The 27264-nt window shown below is 38.8% G+C and overlaps 1 protein-coding gene across 1 annotated transcript; it reads left to right on the plus strand.

The window, feature by feature from the left end:
• The first annotated feature begins 2768 nt into the window (after window positions 1–2768).
• ZCCHC10 (zinc finger CCHC-type containing 10) lies at window positions 2769–26383 on the plus strand. The gene is made up of 4 exons (XM_080803366.1): window positions 2769–2840; window positions 20062–20226; window positions 23683–23724; window positions 24397–26383. Exons 1-4 carry the CDS (start codon window positions 2800–2802, stop codon window positions 24662–24664), a joined length of 516 nt encoding a protein of 171 aa, XP_080659492.1. The 5' UTR covers window positions 2769–2799; the 3' UTR covers window positions 24665–26383.
• The last annotated feature ends 881 nt before the right edge of the window (window positions 26384–27264 follow it).

The following is a 27264-nucleotide window of genomic DNA, read 5'->3' on the forward strand; positions in this document are numbered from 1 at the left end:
GTGGTGCTCCGAAGGGGCACGTGCACCCGAATGTTTATAGCAGCAATGTCCACAATAGCCTCTGTGGAAAGAGCCTAGATGTCCATCAACAGATGAATGGATAAAGAAGATGTGGTATATATACACAATGGAATACTATGCAGCCATCAAAAGACATGAAATCTTGCCATTTGCGACGACGTGGATGGAACTAGAGGGTATCATGCTTAGCGAAATAAGTCAATCGGAGAAAGACAACTATCATATGATCTCTTTGATATGAGGAAGTGGAGATGCAAGGCGGGGGGGGTTGGGGGGAGGTAGGAAAAGAAAAAATGAAAAGATGGGATTGGGAGGGAGACAAACCTTAAAAGACTCAATCTCAAGAAACAGACTGAGGGTTGCAGGGGGGAGGGGGGACGGGAGAGGGTGGTGGGGAAATGGACATTGGGGAGGGTATGGGCTATGATGAGTGCTGTGAAATGTGTAAACCTGACGATTCACAGACCTGTACCCCTGGGGATAAAAATATATTATATGTTTATTAAAATAAAAAAATTAAAAAAATAATAAAAATAAAAAATAAAATTAGCTGACAGATGAATCTTGTTTTGTGGGAAACTTGAAAATTTGAGAATACAGCTTATCTAGGGAAATAAAGGCCTCAGAGCAGTGAATAAAATTGAGGGAAAAGAAGGATGAATTAGGAGAAATTACTGTACCAGATATCAAAGTATCCTATTGAACCATGGAAGTTAAAATAATGACTACATCCTGACAAAAATAGATCATCAGAAGAAAACAAAATGTTCAAACTAAATTTGTATATATGCAGTGTACAAGAGAGCAGAATTTCAAATCATTAAAGAAGTGATAGATTATTTAGTAAACGGTATTTCAAAAACTAAAAATGAGGATTAAGAATATAAACATAATTGTTTGTTTGTTTGTTTTGGTTTTGTTTTTTCAAAGATTTTATATATTTATTTGACAGATACACAGAGAGAGAGGGAACACAGGAGGGGAAGCCGGAGAGGGAGAAGTGGGTTTCCCCACCAAGCAAGGAGATGGATATGGGACTTGATCCCAGGACCCTGGATCATGACTTGAGCTGAAGGCAGATGCATAACGACTGAGCCACCCAGTCGCCCCAGAATATAACCATAATTGTAATTAAAGAATTACAGGGGCACCTGGGTGGCTCAGTGGGTTAAGCCTCTGTCTTGGGCTCAGGTCATGATCTCAGGGTCATGGGATAAAGCCCCACATCAGGCTCCTTGCTTGGCTGGAAACCTGCTACTCCCTCTCCAGCTTCCCCTGCTTGTGTTCCCTCTCTCGATGTGTCTCTCTCTGTCAAATAAATAAATAAAATCTTCAAAAGTTTCTACAAATCATTATTAAAAAGATAAAAATCCAAGAGAAAAATAAGCAAAGAATTTGACAGACAATTCATGAACAAAATAGTCTCCAGGGATCATATCAATAATGTATCAGTTGGCTTATTAGATATGAAAGAGTTTAAAAGTTTGACCATTCTCAATTCTGGTGAGGAAACACATTTGGGTAAAACCTAATTAAAGGACAATAGATAATACAAATCAAAATTAAAAGTATACATATCCTTTGACCCAGCGGTTCTACTTCCAGAAAGTCATATAACAGAAACACAGATGAGTGCTTAAAAATCTATTCATCCCATCTTTGTGATAAATGGTCTAATTGTACAAAATTGGGTACTAGTTGGATAAATTGTGGAATATCCATGTGACCTATATAACTTAATATAGAAAAAGAATGAATCATTTCTGTATGTGCTCATATGAGAAAAGATGTCTGTAAGTACACTGAGAAATGAAACAAGCAAGCTGAAGAATAGAACAGATAGTAAGATTCCATTTTGTTAAGAAGAAGATATGCTCAAAGGTGAGGGACATCACCTTCTCTAACTCCCAGGGCTAAAAGACTTTTTATCCCCAACCCTAAATTTTTTTCTTTAGAGTAATTATGCTCATTGGACATTGCCTTTTTTTATTGTTTGTAGAAACCTCCATGTGTGCAATGACTTTATTTGTTCAATACCCTAGCCTCACTTTTCAAAACATTTTAGGTTTTAAATGTTCCATAAATAACAACTCCATAAATAATAGCTGAAAAAAAAATGAGTGGAAGCCCAGATATACAGATATATTTCAAAAATTTATGTATGGTTCAAAGAATGTGGATTTAAGGGAATAAAATTTCCATGATCTGCCACTAAATGCTAAAATATCTTAAAATAGTTAATGTTTGTGTAATTTTTTTCCAGTAGACAAAGTAGCTTTAGTTACATAGTGTCATTTGGTCCTTATACCATCCCTATGAAATACATAAATATAGGAATAATTAACATATTTGCAGTATATGGTTTACTAAAGTCAGTCTTTTAATTTATGGTCCTAATCTCAATTCATTCCTTTTTACTTTGCTTTCCAGACTACTTCCTGAACACTGCACAGTTTTATTCACGGTTATGTATATATGTACATATATTTCCCTCATTTGAGGATGTTTCTCCCTGCCTCTTCATGCTGTATACCTGTACTCATCCTTCAAAAGCCCATTCATGTGAGACAACCGGCCTCATCCCTCTTTCTTGAACTACAGACACACACAGGAAACAAGACATACCGCCTACCCACCCACTGCTTACCCCAAAAGTTGCCCCAGAAGCCCTCCAGGCCGCCCTGGCTCCGCCCAGGCAGGCGGACGCGGGGTTCGAAGTCCCCGCCCCTTCCGAGGAGTTTCCCAAAACCCAGCGCGGCAGTCTTCAGCCGCGCTAAGATGGCGACTCCCATGCATCGGCTCATAGCTCGGAGACAAGCGTAAGTAAGGGCCCAAGTAGGGCCGCGGGGCGGGCTGGGGGCGGGGAGAAGCGCGTCAGCCGGCGGGTGAGCCCGGGCGGGGATGGGGGGCAGGTATGGGAACTTCTGTGTGGACGGGCGGAGGGTGGTCTTTTCTCACTTGTTGCTGCTCCACAGGGGCTCGGCCCGGGTGGTAACTTTGGTGTCCACGGGCTAGTGATTGCGTGGAAGACGACTGCGTAAGGTCCACGGGGCGGGACCTAGGTTATGGGGTGGGAATTGGGGGGTTCTGAAGAGAGCCTAGCGTTTGCTTGTCGCACAGCGGACGCCCAGAAGTTGGGCACTAAGTGGCGTATGCCCCTTTGCCCACCCAGCCGCCCACCCTACGGGTGGCCAAGGGAAGCCTGAAGCCCAGATCCGACACCTTCCACTCTCAACGACGTAAGCCTTCAGCTCCCTGTGCAGTCTCCCGCGCAGCTGGCTTTTCCTGTCCCCTTCCTATCTCCTTCCCTAGGAACAGCCTGATTATAACACCGACTTTCCTCCCAAGTTTTCTCACTTTCTACCGCTCGTTCTCTTCAGTAAATAATAATTTATTAACTGTCTCGCTCTCTGCTAGAATTTGGGTACAAAGAAAAAGAAGTACTCAAGACAGGAATCCCTGCTTTCAGGAAACTTACATTCCGTTGGTAGAGTCGATAAACTAAACATTTTAAGTAAATAGAGTTGGTGTTAAGAGCTTTGAAGGAATTAAGAGGTGATGGAAAGAAAGGCCCAGGTTAGATTGGTTGGACTGGAAAGGCATCTCTGAAGTGGTGGCATTTGAACAGAGATTGAAGTGTGAGAAAAGAGCCAATCATGAGAGGATTTGGGGAAAGCGCATCAGACAGTGGCATAATTACCTTCAGACAGGAAAGAACTTTAATTTTTTGGGTTTTTTAAGAGAGGCAGGGGGAGGGGAGAGAGAATCTTAAACAGGCTACAGATTTGAGCCCAAACTGGGGCTTGGTCCCCAACCTTGAGATAATGACCTGAACTGAAATCCAGTCCTCTGCATGACTGACTGAGCTACCTAGGCTCCCCAAGATCTTTAGTTTTTAAAAACTGAAAGCTGGCCATTGTGGTTAGTGACCAAGAGAGAGTGGCACAAGAGGTTTACCATGGATGTGTAATGGAGATAATCATCCCACATGTCCCTTTCCCCTAAAGTCCTTTTTCTTCTACCAACCTGCACACCTGAACAATCGTTCTCTTAGCATTTCATGCTGTTACCATTTGCAAGTCCATGATATATCACTCCTAGTCTGCTTGCATATATATGTGTATGTTTCTTTTTACATTTCTGTTTTTTACTCTTTTTTGTTGTCTTTCCTTTTCTTCTCTCCATCAGATTCTACCTCTCACACCTAATGAAAAGAGTTCCTTGAGCATGAGGATAAAGACCTAGAGAGTCAGGGTAGTATACTGGTGGAGGAGAATAAGTCAAGAAGTCAAGAATGAAGTGAATATAATACATAATAGGTGTGCTAGATTATGTCACCAGAGACTCTTACTCTCAGGTTTGCTCTTTTGGGTGTTAGTTCCATATTTGGATAGGTTAGGTTCATTCTGTTGGTCCCAAGATGGCTGCACTGTATTTTGGTCCTTTATATCCTCTCACCTTCAATTTAATGGTATCTCATTTGTGTAGGTTGAATCATGTCTATGGGATTGTGATGCTCTGATTGTCAGATCGCATTCTTTTTCCAGCATGATCAGATGGATTTCTATAAACCAATGATGAGCTAGATAACTAGATTAGATAGATGATAAATACTAGGAGGGCAAAAACAAGCAATGTCCACTTAAATATGAAGTGAAAGACTTTAAGCATCTGAAGAATATTGCTATATCTCATTTCAAAAGTATCAGAAAGTTCAACAATGTTGTTTTTCTATAGAATGCCTGTATTTGGTATATGAGCTACACAGAAGTAAAAGAAATCTTGCTTTAGGAGCTTCTGGTCTTGTTGGCAAGAAAACAAATGGCATATAATAAAAGTAGTCATGGTATTCAGAGTAAATCTTCAGGGAGTTGGAGAAGGAAGCTTTCAGAAGTTAGGGGAGTCTGGTAGAGTTTGGGGAATATTTTGGGGTGGGAGTAGAAGAGGAGCCATTACTTCTCATTTTATGTTCATCACAAAGTTTTAGTTTTATTTATAAAAAGCATGTGTTACTTCCATAATAAGTTTTAAACTATTTTTAAGTTAGTTATGAGAAGTGAGAAAGTACTGTTATCGTTCTTTGTAAGAGTCTTTAGACTAACAGAGGAAAGGGAGGAAATAAAAGAGAAAAAAGAGAGAGAGCCTAAATTTGAAATTCCTATTCAGCCGATCTTTCAGGGAGTTAACTTTATATCAATTGAAAAGAACTTACTTTCTGTTTGTAAATTGTAATTACATCTACTTATATGTGAGTAGATTATAGAATCTTGGCACTGTGTGGGGTCATTTCTTCTGCTAAACCTTCCACTGGATTCCAGTACTGTGTCTTCACCATCCAAGGGAATTATCTAACTTTGGCTTGAGGACCTCCAGGAAAGACATACTTACCTCCTGAAGTAGCCTGTTACATTTTTCATATCTATCAAAAGTTTATGTTGAACTGAAAGGAAAATATTTATGAAGCTTAAGCCCTGCTCACTTCTAACTTCCTAGCTTTGGACCTAAACTGTGATTTCAGTCAATTAAAAATGCTAGGTGTTATCCACTTGAATTACCATCAAATCAGGCTTCCCCTGTCTTGGTACTTGTATTGGTTTTCTGGATTTAAGAGTCAGACTTAATTTTACCCTTGTTAAATTTCATCTTGTTAGATTTGACACTGAGTTCTAGCCTGTCAAGACCTTTTTGGATCCTGATTTGGTCATCCTTTGTATTACTCCTCCCTCTTAGCTTTGTGTCAGCTGCAGGTTGGATAAATAGGCACATCAGTGCCCTCCAAGTCATTTATAAAATGTTGAACAAGTCCAAACTCAGGACCAATCATTCAGGCCATCACTGGTTACCTCTCTGTACCTTTACTTCAAGCCATTAAACAGTTATGGGGCACCTGGGTGGCTCAGTTGGCTAAGTAACTGCCTTTGGGTCAGGTCATGATCCCAGGGTCCTGGGATCAAGCCCCGAGTCAGGCTCCCTGCTTTGCGGGGAGCCTGCTTCTCCCTCTCCCTCTGCCTACAGCTCCCCCTGCTTATGCTGTCTCTCTCTGTCTGTCAAATAAATAAAGTCTTCAATTAAAAAAAAAAAAGGTAGTCTTTTGTCCATGATGTTCAACTGATCTATCTAATTGTTCTGTTTTGTTCACAAGGATATTGTAAGACTTTCCAGGATGCCTGATTGAAATACAAATTCCCAAAAGCCAGTAAGGGTATTAGTCTGTAATGATCTGATACTTAGTGATCAGGGCTTTTCTTTCTGAATGGATTTAATAAATCCATTGAGAATTCTGCCTGGAATGAATGTCAAGTTCACTGGTCTAGTTTGTGGAATCTTCCTTTCCCCCGACTTTGAAAATCAAAACTGCATTTGCCTACTCCTAGTCTTTCAGCACCACTCCTGTTTGCCAGTGTCTCTCAGATTACCAGCAGCAGTATAGTCAGCTCACCTGGAAAATCTCTGGTATGTTGGGGAGCAGTCACTTGGGCCATTGTGAGTTAAACACATTCAGAGTGAACACCCCTCACTATCTTGGGGTTCAGGTCTACTCTTCTCATTCTGTATATCATTGTGTTTGTGTGAAGACTAAAGCAAAATAAAAATAATCCTGCTTGTACTCTCAGCCTGTAGCTTAACATTGGTGATGTATTCGCCTAGCACCCCAAATAATGAACCTATCTTGTTTTTGGTTCTTTGTGCTTTAAATGTAACTAAAACACAAAATAATTTTTGTTGTTCTTGATACTTTTCATAAGCCTCAGTTTATTTTGGTAGGGTATTTATTTATATTAGGTTTAAATATTTCTCTTATAGGCCTTTAGCATTCTCCTATATTCCTTAGTTTATATGTTCCTTTGAAAAACATCTTTTACTATTTGTTTTATGATTTCACGTGCAGTCCATGTTCATTATAGGAAAGTTAGAGAATACAGATATGAAAAAGTATATTATAACCCTATCCGAAAGGTAATCATTTTTACATTTTAATGTATAAACTTTCAGGCTATTTTTAATACTTTAAATAGCCTCGTAGTGTTCTTTACGGATAAACAATAACTTTTTATTATTGGAAAATGGTAGTGGAAATAACATTTCCTTTGCTGTTGGAGAGTTAGGTCTACTTTTTTTTTTTTTTCAGTATAGTTGATACACAGTGTTATGTTTCGGTTGCACAGCATAGTGATTCCCCAAGTTTATACATTAAGCTGTGCTCACTGTTAGTGTAGCTTCCAACAGGTTTACTCTTGTAAACCATTTGTACTTCCTATAATAAATATACAACTAAATTTTTGCATATATCCATTTTTCTGGGTTAACTGTATACTTTTTTTTTTTTAAGATGGTATGGTTTTTTGGTGTTTTTTTTTTTTAAGATTTTATTTATTTATTTATTTATTTGACAGAGGTCACAAGTAGGCAGAGAGGCAGGCAGAGAGAGAGAGGAGGAAGCAGGCTCACTGCTGAGCAGGAGCCCAATGTGGGCCTCCATCCCAGGACCCTGAGACCATGACCTGAGCCGAAGGCAGAGGCTTAACCCACTGAGCCACCCAGGCGCCCAACTAAATACTTTTTAAAATCAGGTTTACTGATGTTTAATTTACATTTAGCAAAATTCATTGTATGTATTTATTTTTGAGAGAGGGAGACAGATCACATATGCACGAGCAGGGGCGGGGGGGGTGCAGAGGGAGAGAATTTTTTTTTAAGATTTTGTTTATCAGAGAGGGAGAATGTGCACACACTTGCGAGCACACAAGCAGGGGAAGAGGAGAGGGAGAGAAAGAAGCGGACTCTCCAATGAGCAGGGAGCCCAGTGTGGGGCTCTATCTCATGACCATGGATTCATGACCTGAGCTAAATCATGAATTGGATGCTTAACCAACTGGGCCACTGTCTTTATTTTTTTTTTTTAAGATTTTTTTTTTTTTAATTTTTAAGTAATCTTTCCACCTAACATGAAGCTTGAATTTACAATCCCAAGATCGAGAGTTGCATACTCTACCAAATGAGCCAGCCAAGGGCCCCGAAATGTATTCTTTTTAATGTACAGTTCTATGAATTCTGACAGATACCTGTAGTCATGTAACCACCACCAAAATCAAGATATAGAACAATTTCATTATGAAAAATTTCTTCACGAGCCTTTGTAAGTAAACTCTTTACCCCACCCTCTGAAAACCACTGATTTTTTTCTGTCCCTGTAATTTTACCTTTTCCAGATTCTGTCCCTGTAATTTTACCTTTTCCAGAATGTTGTATGAATAGAATAAATGTGTAACCTTTTGAGTCCAGCATCTTTCACTCAGTTAATTCCTTTGAGATTCACTGAAGTTCTTGTATGTATTAATGGTGCATTCTTCTTTTTTTAATTATTGCTAGCAGTGTCCCATCATATGGCTATACCAGTTGACCCATTTGCTATTTGAAGGACATTTTGATTGTTTCCAGTTTGGGGTTATTTTTAATAAAAGTGGTATAAACATTTGTGTATAGTTTGGGGTTTGGTTTTGTTTTGTTTTGAGAGAGACAGCTCATGCCAGAGTGTGGGGGGAGGGCAGAGGGAGAGGAAGAGAGAATCTTAACCAGACTCCATGCCCACCCCAAGCCCTACATGGGCTCAATCTCACAATCCTGTGATCATGACTTGAGCTGAAATCAAGAGTCAGGCACTTAATGTGGCTGAGCCACCCAGGGGCCCTGCCCATATGGTCTTCTAAAATTTTTCATGTAAACTTTAGTTTTCCCTTTTCTTCTTGTTTTTTAAGTATTTTATTTATTTTTGAGAGGAAGAGAGAGGGCTTAAGCCCGGGTTGGGGTGGGGGGGTAAGCTTAGAGGGAGAGGGAGAACCAGAACTCCACTGAGCAGGGAGCCCAATACAGGACTCGATCCCAGGACACTGGGATCATGACTTGAGCTGAAGGCAGAGGCTTAAAGCCACCCAGGTGCCTTCAGTTTTCCCTTTTTCTTAGATAAATAACCTAAGAGTAGATTGCTTGACCACACGGTAGCTTTTTCAGAAAACTTTTTGGAAACTGGCAGACTTTTTCGAAGTTTGTCCTTTTGTTCCAGTACCAATAGTTGAAAAGACTACTGAATTTTTCTCTACTGAATTTCTTCTGCACCTTTGTCACAAAACAGCTGTCCATGTGTGTGGATTCTATTCTGTTTCATTGATCTGTTTATTTATGTGAACATGATACTGTCGGATAATTGTAGCCTTGTAGTAAGTCTTGAAATCAAGTGATGTCTTCCAATTTTGCTCTTTTTCACAGTTTTTGCAACTATTTTAAATTATTTGTATTTTTTTATGCATTTTAGAATCAAGTTATCAATTTCCACAAAAGAAACTGCTTGGATTTCAGTGGGATTGCTTTCAATCTATAGATCAGCTTTTCAAGAATGGATCCTTTAACAGTCTTAGGTTTTCTGACCCATGAATGTGTGTGTTAAAATGTACTCATTTTTTAAAGGTTTTTAACTTACCTCCCCAACGTTTTATAATTAAGTGTAGAGATGTTGAACAACTTTCATCAGATTTATATCTAAGTATTGTAGTGGCATTTTTTTTTATTTCAGTTGTTCGTTGCTAGTATGTGGAAATACAGTTGACTTTTGTATATTGATCTTGTATTGTATGACTTTACTAAATTCATTTATTAGTTCTATTAGCTCTGTTTTTGATTTCTAAGGATTTTCCACATAGATAATCATCATTTATACTGTCTTGGGTTGGTGGGGTTTTTTTTTTTTTTAATTTGTTTTTTGTGTGTGTGTATGTACATTTTCAAGATTTTTCTTGTAGTTTCCAAATGGCCCTTCAGAAAGTTGGTGCGACTTATATTCTTCCCAGCAGTTAAGAACATATGCAAAGTGCCTGTTCTGTACCTCTGCCAACAATAGACCATCATTATGGCAGGCATGTCTTACTAAGGTGATTTCACTTAAAAAGCCTGTCCCATTAGAACACTTCTTTGGGCTTTAGCTTAGGATATAGAAATGGAATATTGTGAATAGGGTACCCAAATGGTTAGAAAGAAATGCTGATCTTGTTTATTTTGAAATTATAAGTCTACTTCATAAGGCACTCCCTGTGGAAGATCACTGTTTTTAGGAGTGGTTAATTAATGGTTAGAACATGTCAGTCATAAAGGAATTTAGATATTTGTGAATATTCTATTTATAGCTACAGAAAACGCCATAGTGCTGGTGGATAATATTTTTAATTTGTTTATTTATTTGCTTTTTAAATTTATATTTATTTATTTTAATTATTTACTTATCTTAAATTGTAAATTTTTTAGTATTGGGTTGCCTGAGGGACTCAGCCATTTGAGCTTCCAACTTTTGATTTCAGCTCAGGTCATGATCTCATGGGTTGTGGGATCAAGCCCCACATTGGGCTCTACACAAGGTGGGGCATCCACTTAAAAGTTTCTCTCCCTCCGCCCGTCACCCCCCCCCCCACTTGCTTTCATGTTCTCTCTCTCGTTTTTGTTTGTTTGTTTGTTTGAGATTTTTTTTATTTTTATTTATTTGACAGAGAGAGAGATCGCAAGTAGGCAGAGAAGCAGGCAGAGAGAAGGGGGAAACAGGCTCCCCGCCAAGCAGAGAGCCCGACGCGGGACTCGATCCCAGGACCCTGAGATCACGACCCGAGCCGAAGGCAGAGGCTCAACCCACTGAGCCACCCAGGCGCCCCTCTCTCTCGTTTTTTAAAATAAATCTTTAAAGAAATAAAATCGAGGGGCACCAGGGTGGTTCAGTGTGTTAAGGACTCTGCCTTCAGCTCCGGTCATGGTCCCAGGGTCCTGGGATCGAGCCCCGCATCAGGCTCTCTGCTCAGCGGGGACCCTACCTCTCGTCTCTCTCTGCCTGCCTCTCTGCCTACTTGTGATCTCTGTCAAATAAATAAATAAAATTTAAAAAAAAATAGATTTTTAAAAAATTAAGTTTCTTAATATTGGGGAAACAACCTGTGAGTTGGAGAAGACTTTATTTCCTTGATTCTGAGAGGCTTCCCTCCATACCAATCATAGTTTCATTTTTAGGAAATATTGTGAAAGGCTTTGCAATGGATTTCAAAACAAAGATTGCTAGGTATCTTGTCTAATCCACTCTTCCTGGCTATGTGACTCTATGAGAGCCTGTGCATCATTGTCTTTGAGCTATTTTAAAACTGTAAGGTATAGGATACTGGTAGAAAATATTCTTACCCATAAAAACACAGTACAGTTGATTCTTGCAATGTGGCTATTAATTAGTTTTTAGCTATCTGTAAATTCATTTCAGCATGATTGCATATATATGTGTATTCTTTGAATTCTCTTTTGAACCTGTTATACCATCTTACTTGTTCCTTTAATTAATGATTAGATTGACCCGTGTTCGTTTTATATGTATTTGAATGAGAATCATGATTTTACACTTTTACAGGTGTAAAAAACATTTTTGATGTTTCTGAATTAATTATTTCTGGGGTGCGTTTTACAATTGTGTATATGTTAAATATGTTAGTGGTTCTTTTTGCCTCAAAAGCTAATATTAAGGCCATTGAGTGTTTTATTATTGATGCCCTTAAAAGTGCTCTGACATTACATATTCAGATAAGGTCTGAAATTATAATCATGGCTCTGGCAGTTGCTTGCTGAAATTTAAGAACTATTACTAAACAAAAGCTGAGTCTTCTTTATTATCTTTTAATACCGTATCTACTGACATAGTCTTAGTTCTTTACTTGTAACATTCTTTTAGATTAGGATTAGTTTAAATTTTGGATAGATGCTAAAACTAAATTAATTGTCAGGATTACAGAACCTGTCCCACAATCCAAAATAATGTTTTCTTAAACACTTGCCTTTTTCATCAGTCATTCATTGTACAAACATTTACTGAATACCAATTATGTGTTCACTAAGGATAAAAAAACGAGACTGCTGTAGGTCAGCATTAAGAACCTAGCATCTCATCGTGCAACCATGTTATGAGAAAACTTAAAGTGCCATGTATCCTTATTCCAGACAATTGATTAGCCTAATATGTAGAATGACAATAATATATACACATCCTCATCTGTAGAATGGGGATAGTGCTTTCAAACTCACTGGGTTGTTATGGAGATTGGATGTTATTATGCATGATTAATACTTAGCTAAAGTCCTGGCAGAGTAAATATAAGCCGTGGCTATGGTTTAACTAATTCTTACAGTACCCTAGTGAAGTAGATATTTACTACGTCTTTTAGAAGAGAAACTAAGGTTCCTAAATCAGTTTGCTGAAGAGCCTATAGCTATGTAGTGAAAGAGAAGATTTTTAAAAATCTTTATTGTGAAATATAACACATATACAAAAAGTTTAAACAACATAACTATGCCACTTAACAAATTATTATAAAGGGAACATTCCATGTGACATCCCTCAGGTCAAGTAATAAAATGGCCTATATACCAGTAGCCCTTAAGACCCTTCCCAATTATGACCTCCTCCCTCCTTCCCAAAGGCAACCAGTGACCCAACATTTATAGTAATTGTTCCCTTGCTTCTCTTTGTGCTTTTACCATCTTACTCTGCACTGGAGTTTTATTTTGCCTGTCTTTGAACTTACACAGAATCAGACAATTTGGATTCTTTTGCATAATCTGTCTTCTTAGATGTAAGATCCATGTAAGTTAAAACTGTGAAGTTTGTTCATTTTCAGTACTATGAAGTATTTCGCTATATTCTGTACCACAAATTTTCCATTCTATCTCAGTGTTATTTCTGGTTTTGAGGATATTACAGGTTATGCTGTTACGAATATTCTTACAGTTATTTTCTCTTCCCTTCTTCCATAAGTCATGCCTAAAGCCATTAAGTAGTGTAGAGCAGAGTAGGCTTTCAAGCAGAAGGTTGAATTGGCATTGGAGTGTAAGGGCCAAAGTGGCCTTAGAAGGGAATCCACATAAGTGTGTGAAGTGATCTGCAGTGTCAGGAGGCTGTGGAGGGCATCCACTGAGGGGAAGGGTTAGTGTGGGATGTGAGATCCCAAGCCAGGTGAGAGGAACGTGTCCACACAGGAGCAATTTAGCATAAGTTGTCACCCTAGTGGAGAGAACATCTACATAGGGGAAGCAACATGTAATTTGATAAGAAGTGTTAGAGCCTAAGTGGAAAGAGGACGTGACTCTAAATATCATCAGGGCTCCATCAGTCTGATTTCAGGCTGGGACAGGTAAAGTAGATGAAATATTTTGTTGTACCAGAAAGCAAGGAAGTGCCCCCAAAATGGAGCCATGTCAGAAGAACACACAATATAGCTTAAAAGGATTCCTTTCCACTGACCATATCTAGGACAATTCAAAATAAATGGTGGTAATGGGACTATAACTCATTGAATAAAATTCATGGAGTAAAATAGAAAAATATGAGTTCATACTGATAGATGAATAAATGAACTAAAAATTTAATGGGCTGGGTATTTATATAATATCGAATACCGACCCACAAAGTAGTTGTTAATTGTTATATTAATTTTCACTTAGAGTTGTTTGACAAATCACCCCAAAACTTTTAGTAGCTTCTAACAATCAACATTATCTCAGTTTCTGTGGGTCAGGAATCCAAGAGTGACTTAGCTGAGGGTTCTTTCTTTCTTTTAAAGATTTTATTTATTTGTTTGACAGGCAGAGATCACAAGTAGGCAGAGAGCAGGCAGAGAGCAGGCAGAGAGAGAGAGGAGAAAGCAGGCTCCCCAAAGAGCAGAGAGCCCAATGTGGGGCTCCATCCCAGGACCCTGGGATCATGACCTGAGCCGAAGGCAGAGGCTTTAACCCACTGAGCCACCCAGGTACCCCTTAGCTGAGGGTTCTAACTCATGTTCTCCCTTATTGTCCTGGTCAGGATGTTGCCAGGGTCTGCAGTCATCTGAAGGCGTCACCAAGACTGGAACATCTTTCTCCAGGATGGCTCATTCACAGGACTATTGGCAGGAGGCCTCAGTTGTTCACCACCTGGGCCTCCCTAGAGGCTGCTTAAGTGTCTGCCTGACATGGCAGCTCCATGACTTAATCTTTGAAGTCACACTCCATCACTCTGCTTTATTCTGTTAGACTAAGACACTAAGTCCAAGCCACATTCAGGGTGAAGGGGATTAGGGCTCCACCTCTTGAAGTGAAGAGTATCAAAGAATTAATGTGAACATTAATTTAAAACCACCACAATTACAAAAGACAAAAAGTAACTTTACAATGCAAACTCTGGTAGACCTTCCTTAATCAAGGGTTATCAAAGTGCATATCAACAGTATTAAGATGAATTACAGTCTTGTGTCACCTGGTAGCAATACAGTGAGAAGGACAGCACATTTCTATTTCATTCCTGCCAAAGGTGCATAGCCTGAATCTGATCATGTAGAGATATATCAATGTGGTAGTTGACCTCCAAGATGACCCCCAATTATCCTTGCCTCCTGGTATTCAGGCTCTTGTATAGTCTCCTCCCACATTATACTAGGGTTGGTCTGTGCGACCAGTAGAATACAGCAAAAGTGATGGTATGTCATTTCCAAAATTAGGTTATAAAAGACTGATTTCTTAAGTTGTCTTGGTCACTCCCTCTGGGGGAAGTCATGTTGTGAGCAGCCCTATGGAGAGGTCAAGAGGAAGGGAACCGCAGCTCCCTACTGAGAGCCCCCTAAGTGAGTTTGAAAGCAACTCACATTGAAGCACGTTCTACAAAATAACTGGCCTGTAAGCTTCAAAATTGCCAAGGTCATAAAAACAAGACTCGACTAATGAATTCATTAGACAGAAGGAAACTAAAGAAACATGACAAATGCAACAGAATGCTGAACTGGATTTTGCTCTAAGGAACATTATTGGGACATTTGATGAAATAAATGAGATCTGGAGATTAAATAGTAGGAATATATCTATATTAATTTCTTGATTTTGATGGTTACATTGTTATGCAGGAAAATATCCTGGTTTATAGAAAATATGCAATGAAATATTTTGAGTTGATGGGTCATCAGGTTGGCAACTTACAAATAGTTCAGGAAAAATGGTGCTTTGAACTGTACTTGCATATTTTCTATAAGATTACAATTATTTCAGGGGCACCTGGGTGACTCAGTGGGTTAAAGCCCCTGCCTTCGGCTCAGGTCATGATCCCAGGGTTCTGGGATAGAGCCCCGCATCGGGCTCTCTGCTCAGCAGGGAGCCTGCTTCCCTCCTCTCTCTCTGCCTGCTTGTGCTCTCTGTCTGTCAAATAAAATAAAGAAAATCTTTAAAAAAAATTACAATTATTTCAGAAATTTGAAGAGCTACATAAAGAATAATATTCTTTTTTTTTTAAGATTTTATTTATTTATTTGACAGAGGGAGAGAGATCACAAGTAGGCAGAGAGAGAGGGGGAAGCAGGCTCCCTACTGAGCAGAGAACCCAATGTGGGGCCTGATCCCAGGACTCTGGGATCATGACCTGAGCTGAAGGCAGACACTTAACCAACTGAGCCACTCAGGTGCTCAAGAATAATATTCTTACACATGTTATCTGGTATAGCTGTGCATTGATTCTGTTTTAAATTTTTTTTGTGTGTGTGTGTGTGTGTGTGTGTGTGTGTGTAATGCACACATGATGGAGACCAATGGTTTGGGAGGGGAAAAGGGGGAGGGAGAGAGGGAATCTTAAGCAGGCTCCACGCCCAGCTCAGAGCTCACTGGGAGGCTCCATCTCACACCCCTGAGATCATGACCTGAGCTGAAATCAACCAACTAAGCCACCTAGGCGGCACTGCATTGATCTCTATTGTATAAATACCTACAAGTGGAATTGCTGAATCATAGAGTGTGCTTCTCTTCAACTATGGTAAATTTTTTTCAAAATGGTTGTACCAGTTTGTGTTCATCCCCACAATGGATGTGTGTTCCTCTTGCTGTGTATTCTTGCTAACATTTGCTGTTGCCAGTTGTTTTTTTTTTTTAAGACTTTATTTATTTATTTGACAGATCACAAGTAGGCAGAGAGGCAGGCAGAGAGAGAGGAGGAAGCAGGTTCTCCGCATAGCAGAGAGCCCGATGTGGGGCTCGATCCCAGGACCCTGGGATCATGACCTGAGCCGAAGGCAGAGGCTTTAACCCACTGAGCCACCCAGGCGCCCCTGCTGTTGCCAGTTTTTAATTTCAGTCTTTCTGGAGTGTGATAGGTAGTATCTTCTGGGTTTTTGGTTTTATTTTGTTTTTTAAATAATTATTTATTTATTTAGAGAAAGAAAGAGCATGCATACAGGAGTTGGAAGGGACAGAGTGAGAGGGAGAAGAAGTCTTAAGCAAACTCCACAGTGAGCTCAGAGATTGACTCGGGGGTTGATCTCATGACTCTGAGATAGTGATCTGAGCCAAAATCAAGAGTTGGATGCTTGGTTGATTTAGCCACCCAGATGCCCCTTTTTGGGGGTTCTAATATGTTTTTCTTTGATTAGTAAAGTACAACTTTTTGTATGTATAGTGTTAACTTGTGTTTCCCAGGCCCATTTTTGTCCAGTCTTTCCATTTTCCATTTCATCTTATTTTTTATGATTCATCATGTTCTTACTGATTTGTAAAACCTTCTCCAACCTCTTGGCTTCCCTTCTTACTCTCTTCATAGTGTATTTTGATGAACAGAAATTCTTTCTTGCTTTCTTTTTTAAGAGAAGGAGGAAGAGAGAGAGAATCCTAAGCAGGCTCCATACCAAGTGCAGGCCCTGACACGGGGCTTGATCTCAAAACCCTGAGATCATGACCTGAGCTGAAATCAAGAGCCAGATACTTAACCAACCAAACTACCCAGGTGCCTCAATGAAAAGAAATTCCTAATTTTAGCATAGTCTAACTTAACAGTCATTTTTTTATGATTATTAGTATTTTGGTTTTGTTTTTTAAGAATTCTTAAGTCAAATATGTCATTTTATTTTTAAGATTTTATTTTTAAGCAATCTGTACACTGAGTGTCAGGCTCAAATCCACAGCCCTGAGAACAAGAGTCATATGCCCTACCACCTGAACCAGTCAGGGGCCCCTGTCACTGTTTATTTGTAAGTTTATTTATTTTTTTATTTTCTTTTAGGTTTTTTTTTTTTTTTTAGTTTATTTATTTTTAAGTGATGTCTATACCCAACATGGGGCTGAAACTCACGATCTCAAGATCATGCTCTTCCAGCTGAGTCAGCCAGATACCCCCATGTCACTTGTTTTTAATACCACCATCTAAGACATTTATTACTTGAGCAGTCTGTAATCAATGTTTGCATATGGTGGAGAGTAGAGGTTTTCTTTTTTTTTTTTTAATATTTTTTTTTAATTAGATTTGACAGCGATCACAAGTAGGCAGAGAGGCAGGCAGAGAAAGAGAGAGGAAGGGAAGCAGGCTCCCTGCTGAGTAGAGAGCCCAATGCGGGGCTCGATCCCAGGACCCTGATATCATGACCTGAGCCGAAGGCAGAGGCTTTAACCCACTGCGCCACCCAGGCACCCCTTTTTTTTTTTTTTAAGATTTTATTTATTTATTTGACAGACAGAGATCACAAGTAGGCAGAGAGGCAGGCAGAGAGAGGAGGAAGCAGGCTCCCTGCTGAGCAGAGAGCCCGATGTGGGGCTCGATTCCAGGACCCTGGGACCATGACCTGAGCCGAAGGCAGAGGCTCTAACCCACTGAGCCATCCAGGTGCCCCCTCTTTTTTTATTTTTTTTTAATTTTATTTATTTTATAGAGAGAGATCACAAGCAGGCAGAGAGAGGGGGAAGCAGCCTCCCTGCTGAGCAGAGAGCCCAATGCGGGGCTCGATCCCAGGACCCTGAGATCAGGACCTGAGCCGAAGGCAGAAGCTTAACCCACTGAGCCACCCAGGTGCCCCTATTTTCTTTTTTTAATAAAGAATTATTTACTTAGGGGCGCCTGGGTGGCTCAGCGGGTTAAGCCTCTGCCTTCAGCTCAGGTCATGATCCCAGGGTCCTGGGATCGAGCCCCACATCAGGTTCTCTGCTCTTCAGGGAGCCTGCTTCCCCCCACCCCTCTGTCTGTCAAATAAATAAATAAATAAATAATCTTAAAAAAAAAAAAAGAATTATTTACTTAGTTGAGAGAGAGACAATATGAGCAGGTGGAGGGGCAAAGGGAGATAGAGAATCCTCAAGCCGACTCTCCACTGAGTATGTAGGCCAATGCAGGATTTGATCGCAGAACCCTGAGTTCATGACCTGAGCAGAAATCAAGAACTGGACACTCAACCAAGCCACCCAGGTGCCCCAAGAGTAGAGTTTAGTTGTAATTTTTTCCATATGCAAATCAGTTGTCCCTGCACCATTAATATGTCCTTTCCCCCACTGCTCTCCAGTGTCATGGTGGTCATAAATCATGCGTTCATATATACATTAGTCCATTTCTGGACATTCTGTTCTGTTCATTGGTTTGTGTACCTTTGCTCGAATTTCACATTCTTAGTTGTTACAGCTTTACCATAAGTCAGTTTTTAACCCAAGGCTTCCCCACTTGTTCCTTTACTAGGGTATTTTGGCTATTGGCCTTTTGAATTTCCATATACATTTTAGAATAAGTTTGTTAACAGAACAAACAAATAAACAAAAACTTGTTTGTATTTTGATTGGCATTGTGTTGAATCTATAGATCATAGATCTGTAGATCAGTTTGTGGAGAATGGACATTTTTACAATTACTGTGTTTTCCAGTCTATGAACATGGTATATTTTTCTATGTGGCTACATACTTAGATGTTTAATTTCTCTTAGTAATGTTTATATTGTGCATAGAAGTCTTGTACATATTTTCTTTGATGTGTTTCTAGGTATTTGATATTATTTAGGAAATAACAAATATCACTTTTTAAAATTTCATTTTAAATGTTTTCATTATATAGAAATTCTATTGATTTTTATGTGTTTACCTTATATCTAATACAGAGCTCAGCAAACAGTTGTCTACTGAATCCTACTTGATGCTTGTTCTTGTGGGCTTGTGGGTTAAGGATGTTAATTACATGTGTATGTATATGATTAATTTGATAGGAAACATGAACTTTCAACCTCAAATGAGTGGAATGTTCTACAAAAGAATGTTCTACAAAAGAATTGCATCCTTTAAATCTCTTTTCTGTGAAATATTTGTATTAATAAAATATCTGTGGAATTGTGTTTTCTCTCTTATCATGTAAGTACCTACATAATATCCTCAATTTTGCCTCCTGATCAGTGAAGCCTGAAACTTTTACTATCTGACTCTTTACATTTTCCCACCCCAATCTAAAATCTTGCTGAACTTATGAATTCTAATTATTTCAAAATATTTTTGCCTGTAGATTATTTTGGATTTGCATGTACATAATAAGTCATAAGTGAGGAATGACCATTTTGTTTTTTCCTTCCCAGTTCTTTCATGTTTGTCTTTAACTCGTTGCATCTGAGTCCAGTATCAGGGTTGAGGGATTAAGATTTTTTTTTTAGTCTCCTAGATGACTAAAAGCTGGGCTGTATTCCATATACATTTGGTTTATTCTTAGGGTATGACTCTTCAGAGACCTAATGCTGGATACGTAGTTCGTCTCCCTAACTTGTTGTAAGTGAGGTTTACCCTGTTGAGTTGGGCAAACACTTCCAGTGCAAGAATTAGCTTAAATACAGAGCTGACTACTCTGGATTTCCATTTTCTTTCATATCTTGGCTTGGTTGTTCTTTACCCCATTGTTAGTTCTTTGATACCTCAGGCAGATTGTTAAAAATGTTTTGAATGTTTTTTTCTATTTCCGATCTGAGGAGTTGGTTTTAGTTACCTAGTCTGCCGTTACTGGAATGGAATTAGGAAATAAAGATTTGAACTTAGTTCGGTCTAACTCTCAAGGTCCATGTTCTTGACTACTATATTGCCTTGTGACTAAATCTAACATAGTAAACAATTTAAAGTGTAAAATTATGTTTATTTTTGACCTAAAAATGTTCATATTATTTATACTTTTCGGGGTAGAAAATGTCAAGTCAAAATTTTAAGACCTGTATTCTTTTTTTTTTCTTTCTGCTCCGCAGTGAGGCAAATAAACAACATGTAAGATGTCAGAAATGCTTGGAATTTGGACATTGGACTTATGAATGTACAGGAAAAAGAAAATACCTACATAGGCCATCAAGAACAGCAGAACTAAAAAAAGCTTTAAAAGAAAAAGAAAACAGATTATTATTATTACAACAAAGGTATGTTGACCTGTGGTATCCAAAGGAATATTTTTAATTGATAGAATTTATGAAGTGACTAAAGGTATCTTGGTGGTTATCCAGATTTCAGTTATAATATTAGCTAATGTTTAATGAGTCCTTCCAATGTGCCATGCACTGTATTAAGCTCTTCACAAGTATTAGCTTAGTTAAGCTTCACCTCTATACCATTAAGGTAGGTACTATTCTCCCCATTTTACATGTGAAGAAACTAGGGCCTAGAGAAGTTGAGTTACTCATCAGTGTCACACAGCCAGTAAGTGGAAAGATTAAACTGTTGCTCTTAATCACTTTGCTTTGTTGACTCAGCTGCTAGTGAAGTGGCAGCAGAATACCAGGAGGTAGATGATATGAGCTGTCAACCATAAAGATAAAGTAGCCAGTTATTCTACCAGCAAAATGAGTTTATTGGGGAATACCAGGGGAATTGCAATCCAGGACAAGAAAACTGTGGCAAACCATGGGCAAGTCCAGAGAACAAAGGACAGGGGCTGCTTTTATCGAGGAAAAGAGGAAATTGGGAAGAGCTGTTTGAAACAAATGTCAGCTGGGGGAGAGTGAGAGTGTAAGCTTCTCATTGGACAACTGGGGCAATTTCTCATGGGCTGTTGTATTGCAAGGCAAGAAGAAAATTTTCCTTCCTCCTGCTGAGATAGTAAAATAAGCTTCTTCCTGTTGAGAACAAAGTGCTGCCCTCTGTGTGGGGGTCGGCTGCTGATGAGGAGGGGTAGTGTGTGCCAACTCCCCATTCCAGGCTGCCCAAGTCCATTTTAGATGCTGTTCCCTTTATTTTCTCAGAGCTAATGTGGAAAGATATCCAAGACAAGTATCCAAGATACTTAAACTAAGGCTATAAACTACATGGAGAACAGTATATATAATATGCAGTCATTTATGTTAAAAAAGAAGGAAAGGAATAACAGAATTTTTTTGGAAAAAGAAATGATCCGTAACAGTGGCTCCTTTCTAGGAGAACTGGATAGGAGGGTAACTGGAAATTTGTTATTTACTCTTTTGTGTCCTTTGAATAAAGCCCCCCCCCCTTTTTAAAGATTTTATTTATTTGAGAGAGAGAGAGTGCACAAGCAGCGGGAGGGAGAAGCAGGCTTCCCACTGAGCGGGGAGCCTGATGTGGGACTGGATCCCAGGACCCTGGGATTATGACCTGAGCTGAAGGCAGACGTTTAACTGACTGAGCCACTCAGGTGCCCCTAAATAAAGCTTTTTTTTTTTTTTTTTTAAGATTTTATTTATTTATGTGAGAGAGAGAGACAGAGATAGGAAGAGGGAGCAGGAGCTGGGAGGAGAGGGTGCAGAAGCAGGCATCCCACCAAAGAGGGATCCCATTGCGGGACTTGATCCCGGGACCTCAGGATCATGACCTGAGCTGAAAGCAGATGCCTAACTGACTGAACCACCCAGGCACCCCTTAAATAAAGCTTGCTATGAATTAAGTAAGTAAACATGTTTGAGAAAGTGAAAGAGGAAGATGCCAGGTGTGCTCAGTGCTACAGATCAGAAGCAGCATCTTCATAAGGACATTAGCTGTATAATAGTGTCTGAAACATGGGAACTTGCAAGGCAGTAGTCTCACAGTTAGTGGACGTGATGGCTCTTCAAAGGTTATGCAGGAATAGATAGGTAATCAATTTCTAAGTCATCAACTTTCATATATAATTTTTCCAAAAATAAATTTGTATAAGAACTTGACTGCTCATTCTCCTTTTCTACTTCCCCTTTTCTCCTGTGTAGAAACCTAGATGTTTTTCAAAATACCGGTGTTTGTACTAAGAAAGTGGATAGCTCTAATTATTGGGAGCAATTTTTTTTAAAGATTTTATTTATTTATTTGTCAGAGAGAGAGAACACACAAGTAGGGGGAGCACAGACAGTGGGAGAAGCAGGCTCCCTGCTGATCAAGAAGCGTGACGCAGGACTCGATCACAGGACCCTGGGATTATGACCTGAGCTGAAGGCAGACACTTAACTGACTGGGCCACCCAGGTGTCCCAGGAACAAATTCTTTTTTTTTTTTTTCAAATATATTTTTTAAAGAGTTTATTTATTTATTTGACAGACAGGGATCACAAGTAAGCAGAGAGGCAGGCAGAGAGTGAAAGGGAAGCAGGCTCCCTGCTGAGCAGAGAGCCAGATGCAGGGCTCGATCCCAGGACCCTGAGATCCTGACCGGAGCCAAAGGCAGAGGCTTTAACCCACTGAGCCACCCAGGCGCCCCAGGAGCAAATTCTTTTGTAATTTTTTTCCCCAGCAAAATTGAAAAAGGATCTAATTGGGCTACCAATTTAAAAGTATTTTTTAGGGACGACTGGGTGGCTCAGTCAGCCAAGCATCTGGCTCTTGATTTCAGCTGAAGTCATGATCTGAGGGTCTTAAGATCGAGCCCTGCATTGGGCTCCATACTAGGTATAAAGCCTGCTTAAGATTCTTTCTCTCCGGGGTGCCTGGGTGGCTCAGTGGGTTAAAGCCTCTTCCTTCGGCTTGGGTCATGATCCCAGGGTCCTGGGATCGAGCCCCACATCAGGCTCTCTGCTCTGCGGGGAACCTGCTTCCTCCTCTCTCTCTGTCTGCCTCTCTGCCTGCTTGTGATCTCTGTCTGTCAAATAAATAAATAAATAAATAATCTTTTTTAAAAAAAGATTCTTTCCCTCTCCCCTCCCCCCAAAATAATAATAATAATAATTAAAAATAAAAATAAATAAAAGTATTTTTAATCATACATCTTTGTGACTAGTGGACCCCATCACTGAAGATATTCAAACAGTGACACTCCTACAACAAAACTCTATTTCAATCTACCTGTTTAGGTTAAGAAAGTTTCTTAGATTAAATCTATAAAAATTAAGTACAGGAATTGAATTAATACTGAACCTTGTCACAACCTAGCAATAAGATCCAGGGATACATAAACTAGAAAAACAATATCATTAAGAGATGTGTTTCCAGTAAATTTACTTTGATGTGTAATAATTATTAAAATTTGTACTGTATTTCTATACTGTTTTATTTTATTTTAAAGATTTTATTTATCTGTCAGAAAGGGTTGGGGGAGGGTGGGCACACACAAGCAAGGAGAATGGCAGGCAGAGGGAGAAGCAGGCTCCTTGCTGAGCAGGGAGCCCAATGCGGGACTTGATCCCAGGTCCCTGGGATTGTGACCTGAGCCAAAGGCAGATGCTTAACTGACTAAGCCATCTAGGTATCCCTTTGTATTGTTTTAATCAATTGTATAGGAATACTGGTAATGGTAACTCAGAAGGGGTGCAGGTTCTAACAAGAAATGGTGGGCTCTGTACATGTCGTGAAAGACAAAGTGTTTCTCCAATGTAAGACACTTTGGAGGCTAGCTGAAGGGTTTGTCTGAGCTGTGTATAATCACTCTATTAACAGGAGCTTTTCCCCCCTCATATTTATCAGCATCGGAGAAACTAACGTAGAAAGGAAGACTAAGAAAAAAAGGTATGTGTGGCTTTAGGAGTTTTTTATGTATAATAAATAATACTAGGGGGAGGGATGGGAAGAAAAATTTAAAAGTAATAGTGATAATAATAATAATAAAGTAGACCTAAAGTCTCTTGTTTGTAATTCATGATTCAGTATCATCCTTTTTTCCTGATATGTTCTTCTCTTTACCTAACTGGAACATACTACCTTCATTTCTCCTTTTTCTCCAACTTCTCATAGGCTTTATACCTGGAAATAGTAAATAATTTCTCTTAAAAATCTCTCTTATTACATTAGAATAAGAAATATTCTTAGACTGGTAAAAAAAAAAATTGTTGACCAGCTCTGTCTGGTTTAGAGTAAAGATTATGAAACATTTACCATGCTGCCTGAGGTTTCAGTAAACCCAGGTGTTACACTGCAACTTTATTCTAACATTATTTGTTCTAGAGCATAATAGAGTAGGAACAGTGATCTTGAACTCTGTCCAGGAGAGTTTAATTGCTAAAGTAAAAGACGTTGTGGTTGCCGCGGGACTTCTCCACTTATGCAATCCCCAGCACAGCAGATCCAGCGGTTCCACGCAGTAGAGCTGCAGTGTGTGCACGGAGTTTCCCTGTGCACTTGCTTTTAACTATTCTGTTAAACGTCAGCTTCCCGTGCATCTAACTACTCATTGTCTACTAGGTCTAAGAGTGTAACCAGTTCCAGTAGCAACAGCAGTGACAGTTCAGCCAGTGATTCTTCATCGGAGAGTGAAGAAACATCTACCTCATCCTCCTCGGAGGACAGTGACACAGATGAAAGCTCCTCCAGTTCATCATCTTCATCCTCCTCCACAAGCTCTTCCTCGTCCTCCGATTCAGACTCAGATTCCAGCTCTTCCAGTAGCAGCAGCACCAGCACAGAGAGTAGCTCTGAAGATGAGCCACCAAAGAAAAAGAAAAAGAAATAGAATTGCTCCATCACTATTGGACTGCTGGTCTGCAAACAATGTGATTCTCGAAAGGGAATTTAGAATATGTTAAGGCCAAATAGATTAACCGATCAGCATTTCTGGAGTTTAAAAGTTTCTAAGTGTTTTACATCATAAGAGCATAAAGAATATTAATAATGGATTATACATATGTATAAGACTTTTTTTATTTTCAGGGTAAATCTTGTTTTTCTTTTTTATCTTTAATATATATCTGTAAAACTTAATCAAAGCTGAATCCAGTAGGTCTGTTTTTGGGATGAAACTTAACTTTTCTCCCTGTGAAATAAATGCCATACTTTGTTATATGTTAGTGCTATGTATCAGATGTGTTTTCAGGATAATGCATCAGAATATCTGGCAGTGAATTTCTAAAGCTTTTGGCTGTGTGTTATTATATAAGATTTAATACATTGTTACTATAAGATTAAGAGTGTTCCTCTTAATAACTGTGCCCTCTTTCTATGTTTATGTTCGGAGTTCTTGTCCTAAATGAAAAGCTCAAGGAACCTATTAATATATTTATACCTTTTGGATGGTACAAATGTCAAGTTATTGTGTTATATTACTCATTTTCTTCTGGTTCTTAGAGTTACTCTTTTTTTTTTTTTTTTTCAAGTAGGCTCCACACCCAGCGTGGAGCCCAGTGTGGGGTTTGAACTCACAACCCTGAGATCAAGATCTGCGCTGAGATCAAGAGTCGGATGCTTAACTGAATAAGGCACCCAGGTGTCCTGTAAAGTTACTCTTTTCTGAGAAAATCAATCTGGAGGAACCTAAAAAGGAACCAAACTTCTGAAACTACTTGGCAGTCTAATCTTGGTGCCTTTTGATAAATGCTGTGTATCAGAAAAGAGTCATTTGAAAGCCTAACTTAAGGTAAAAGTGATATAAATATCATTGTGTGTTATGCTATAAAAGGTAGGAGAGGAAAAGAAAGTTAGGAAGAGAGGTAATTTTAACAGAAAATTAGGGTGATGTTGGTTGCCTTTTATTAAGCTTTTCTAAGCTTTCATAAGGATTGCCTTTTATCATTTTTGCAATCGTGGTATTGATGGTTTACATGGCAACTGGTCATATCTGACACTCTACTACATAAATATGAATGACTTGGATTAATCTGGTGTGTTTACATACCATATACACAGTTGAAATGTAGCATGTAAGATTAAAGAGAAATACTGCACAATGTTTCTTAAAAGTAAAATACTCTGCTGTGGTGAAATTACTTAGTTTCGCATGACATCATTCTGTGATGTCTTTTAAGCTTTTTGGAAAGAGGTATCATTTGTAGAAAAATCCTGATTTGGGCTAAATATGGGTTTTTAAAAATATGAATGTTGTCCCTTTTTATATTTTTATGAGAAAGTAGTAGAAAATTGCTTTTGAAAATGGGCTTCTATTTAAATGTTGAAATATATGTAATAAATATTCCAAGTTTAAGGAGACTGTAATTCCGTGTATGTTTTTTAGAACCATCTCCTTTCAGTGATTGTAAATTAATTCTCAAAACATCATTTCAAAGACTCTATACAGAATATATCAATTGACAGGTAAATTTAATAAATAATTAGACACATGTTACAATGTTGGTCATCTCCATGAGGATATTTTTAGCAGTAAAAAAATGTGGAACAGAAAAGTGTACATAGATTGCAACACTTGGCAATTAAATAAAACTCATCATTTGTGCTCACAAGCTTAAGCATCTATTATGTCTTTGCTGTCTTAAGATGAGCTCTTAATTCCTTTTGAGGGTAAGGACATTTAAGCAAATTCTAATTATTTTTACTATTCTCTTATAAGGTATCCCTAGAGAAGTACAGGAAATAGGAATCCTATTCTTTTTTAGTCATACAGTTTAGTCATAACAGAATCAGTGGCAAAGAAGAGTCTAACTTCCACAGAGTTTTTCCTTATCCTGTCAAAAAGCAAAAATGTGAAAGTTGAGTTCCTGACAAATATATTAAATGTCTTTTTTCTCAACCACAACCATATCAAGGAAAGTCATTAGATCATAGGTTTTCATTCCAAGACATTTCATTAGTATGTTGTCCTGGAATTAAAATATGGTTAAGGCCACACATTAGCCTATTTCTAGTAATAGAAAAAAAGTACAAAGAAGGTATACTTCATGGTGCTATTCTTTTAACTTTCTATTTTGAATTGATGGTAGGTTTGCAGAAACATTGCAAAAATATTGCTTTTCCATTTATACCTCAACCACTTTCCCCTTATGTTAGCATCTTCCATAACCATAGTTCACCAACGTCCCCATTATTGTCCTTTTTCTATTCCAGAATATCACCCAGAAAATACAGTTACTTGTAAGTCTACTACTGTCAATAACAATTTAGTCTTTCCTTGTCGTTCATGCCCATATCGCTTTGAAAGACTGTTAATCAGTTGTTTTGTCTGATGTCCCTCAGTTTGGGTTTCTGTGGTGTTTTCTTGTGATTGAACTGATACTTTCTGGAAGGATATGACAACAATGAAGCTGTGTCCTCCATCCACCCTATCACAAGATTCCTAATGTCAGTTTGTCTTATATATTAGTTGTTACGTTGACCTTGATTACT

This window comes from Martes martes (genome assembly GCF_963455335.1).
Source record: "Martes martes genome assembly, chromosome: 5".
Classification (NCBI taxonomy): Eukaryota; Metazoa; Chordata; class Mammalia; order Carnivora; family Mustelidae; genus Martes; species Martes martes.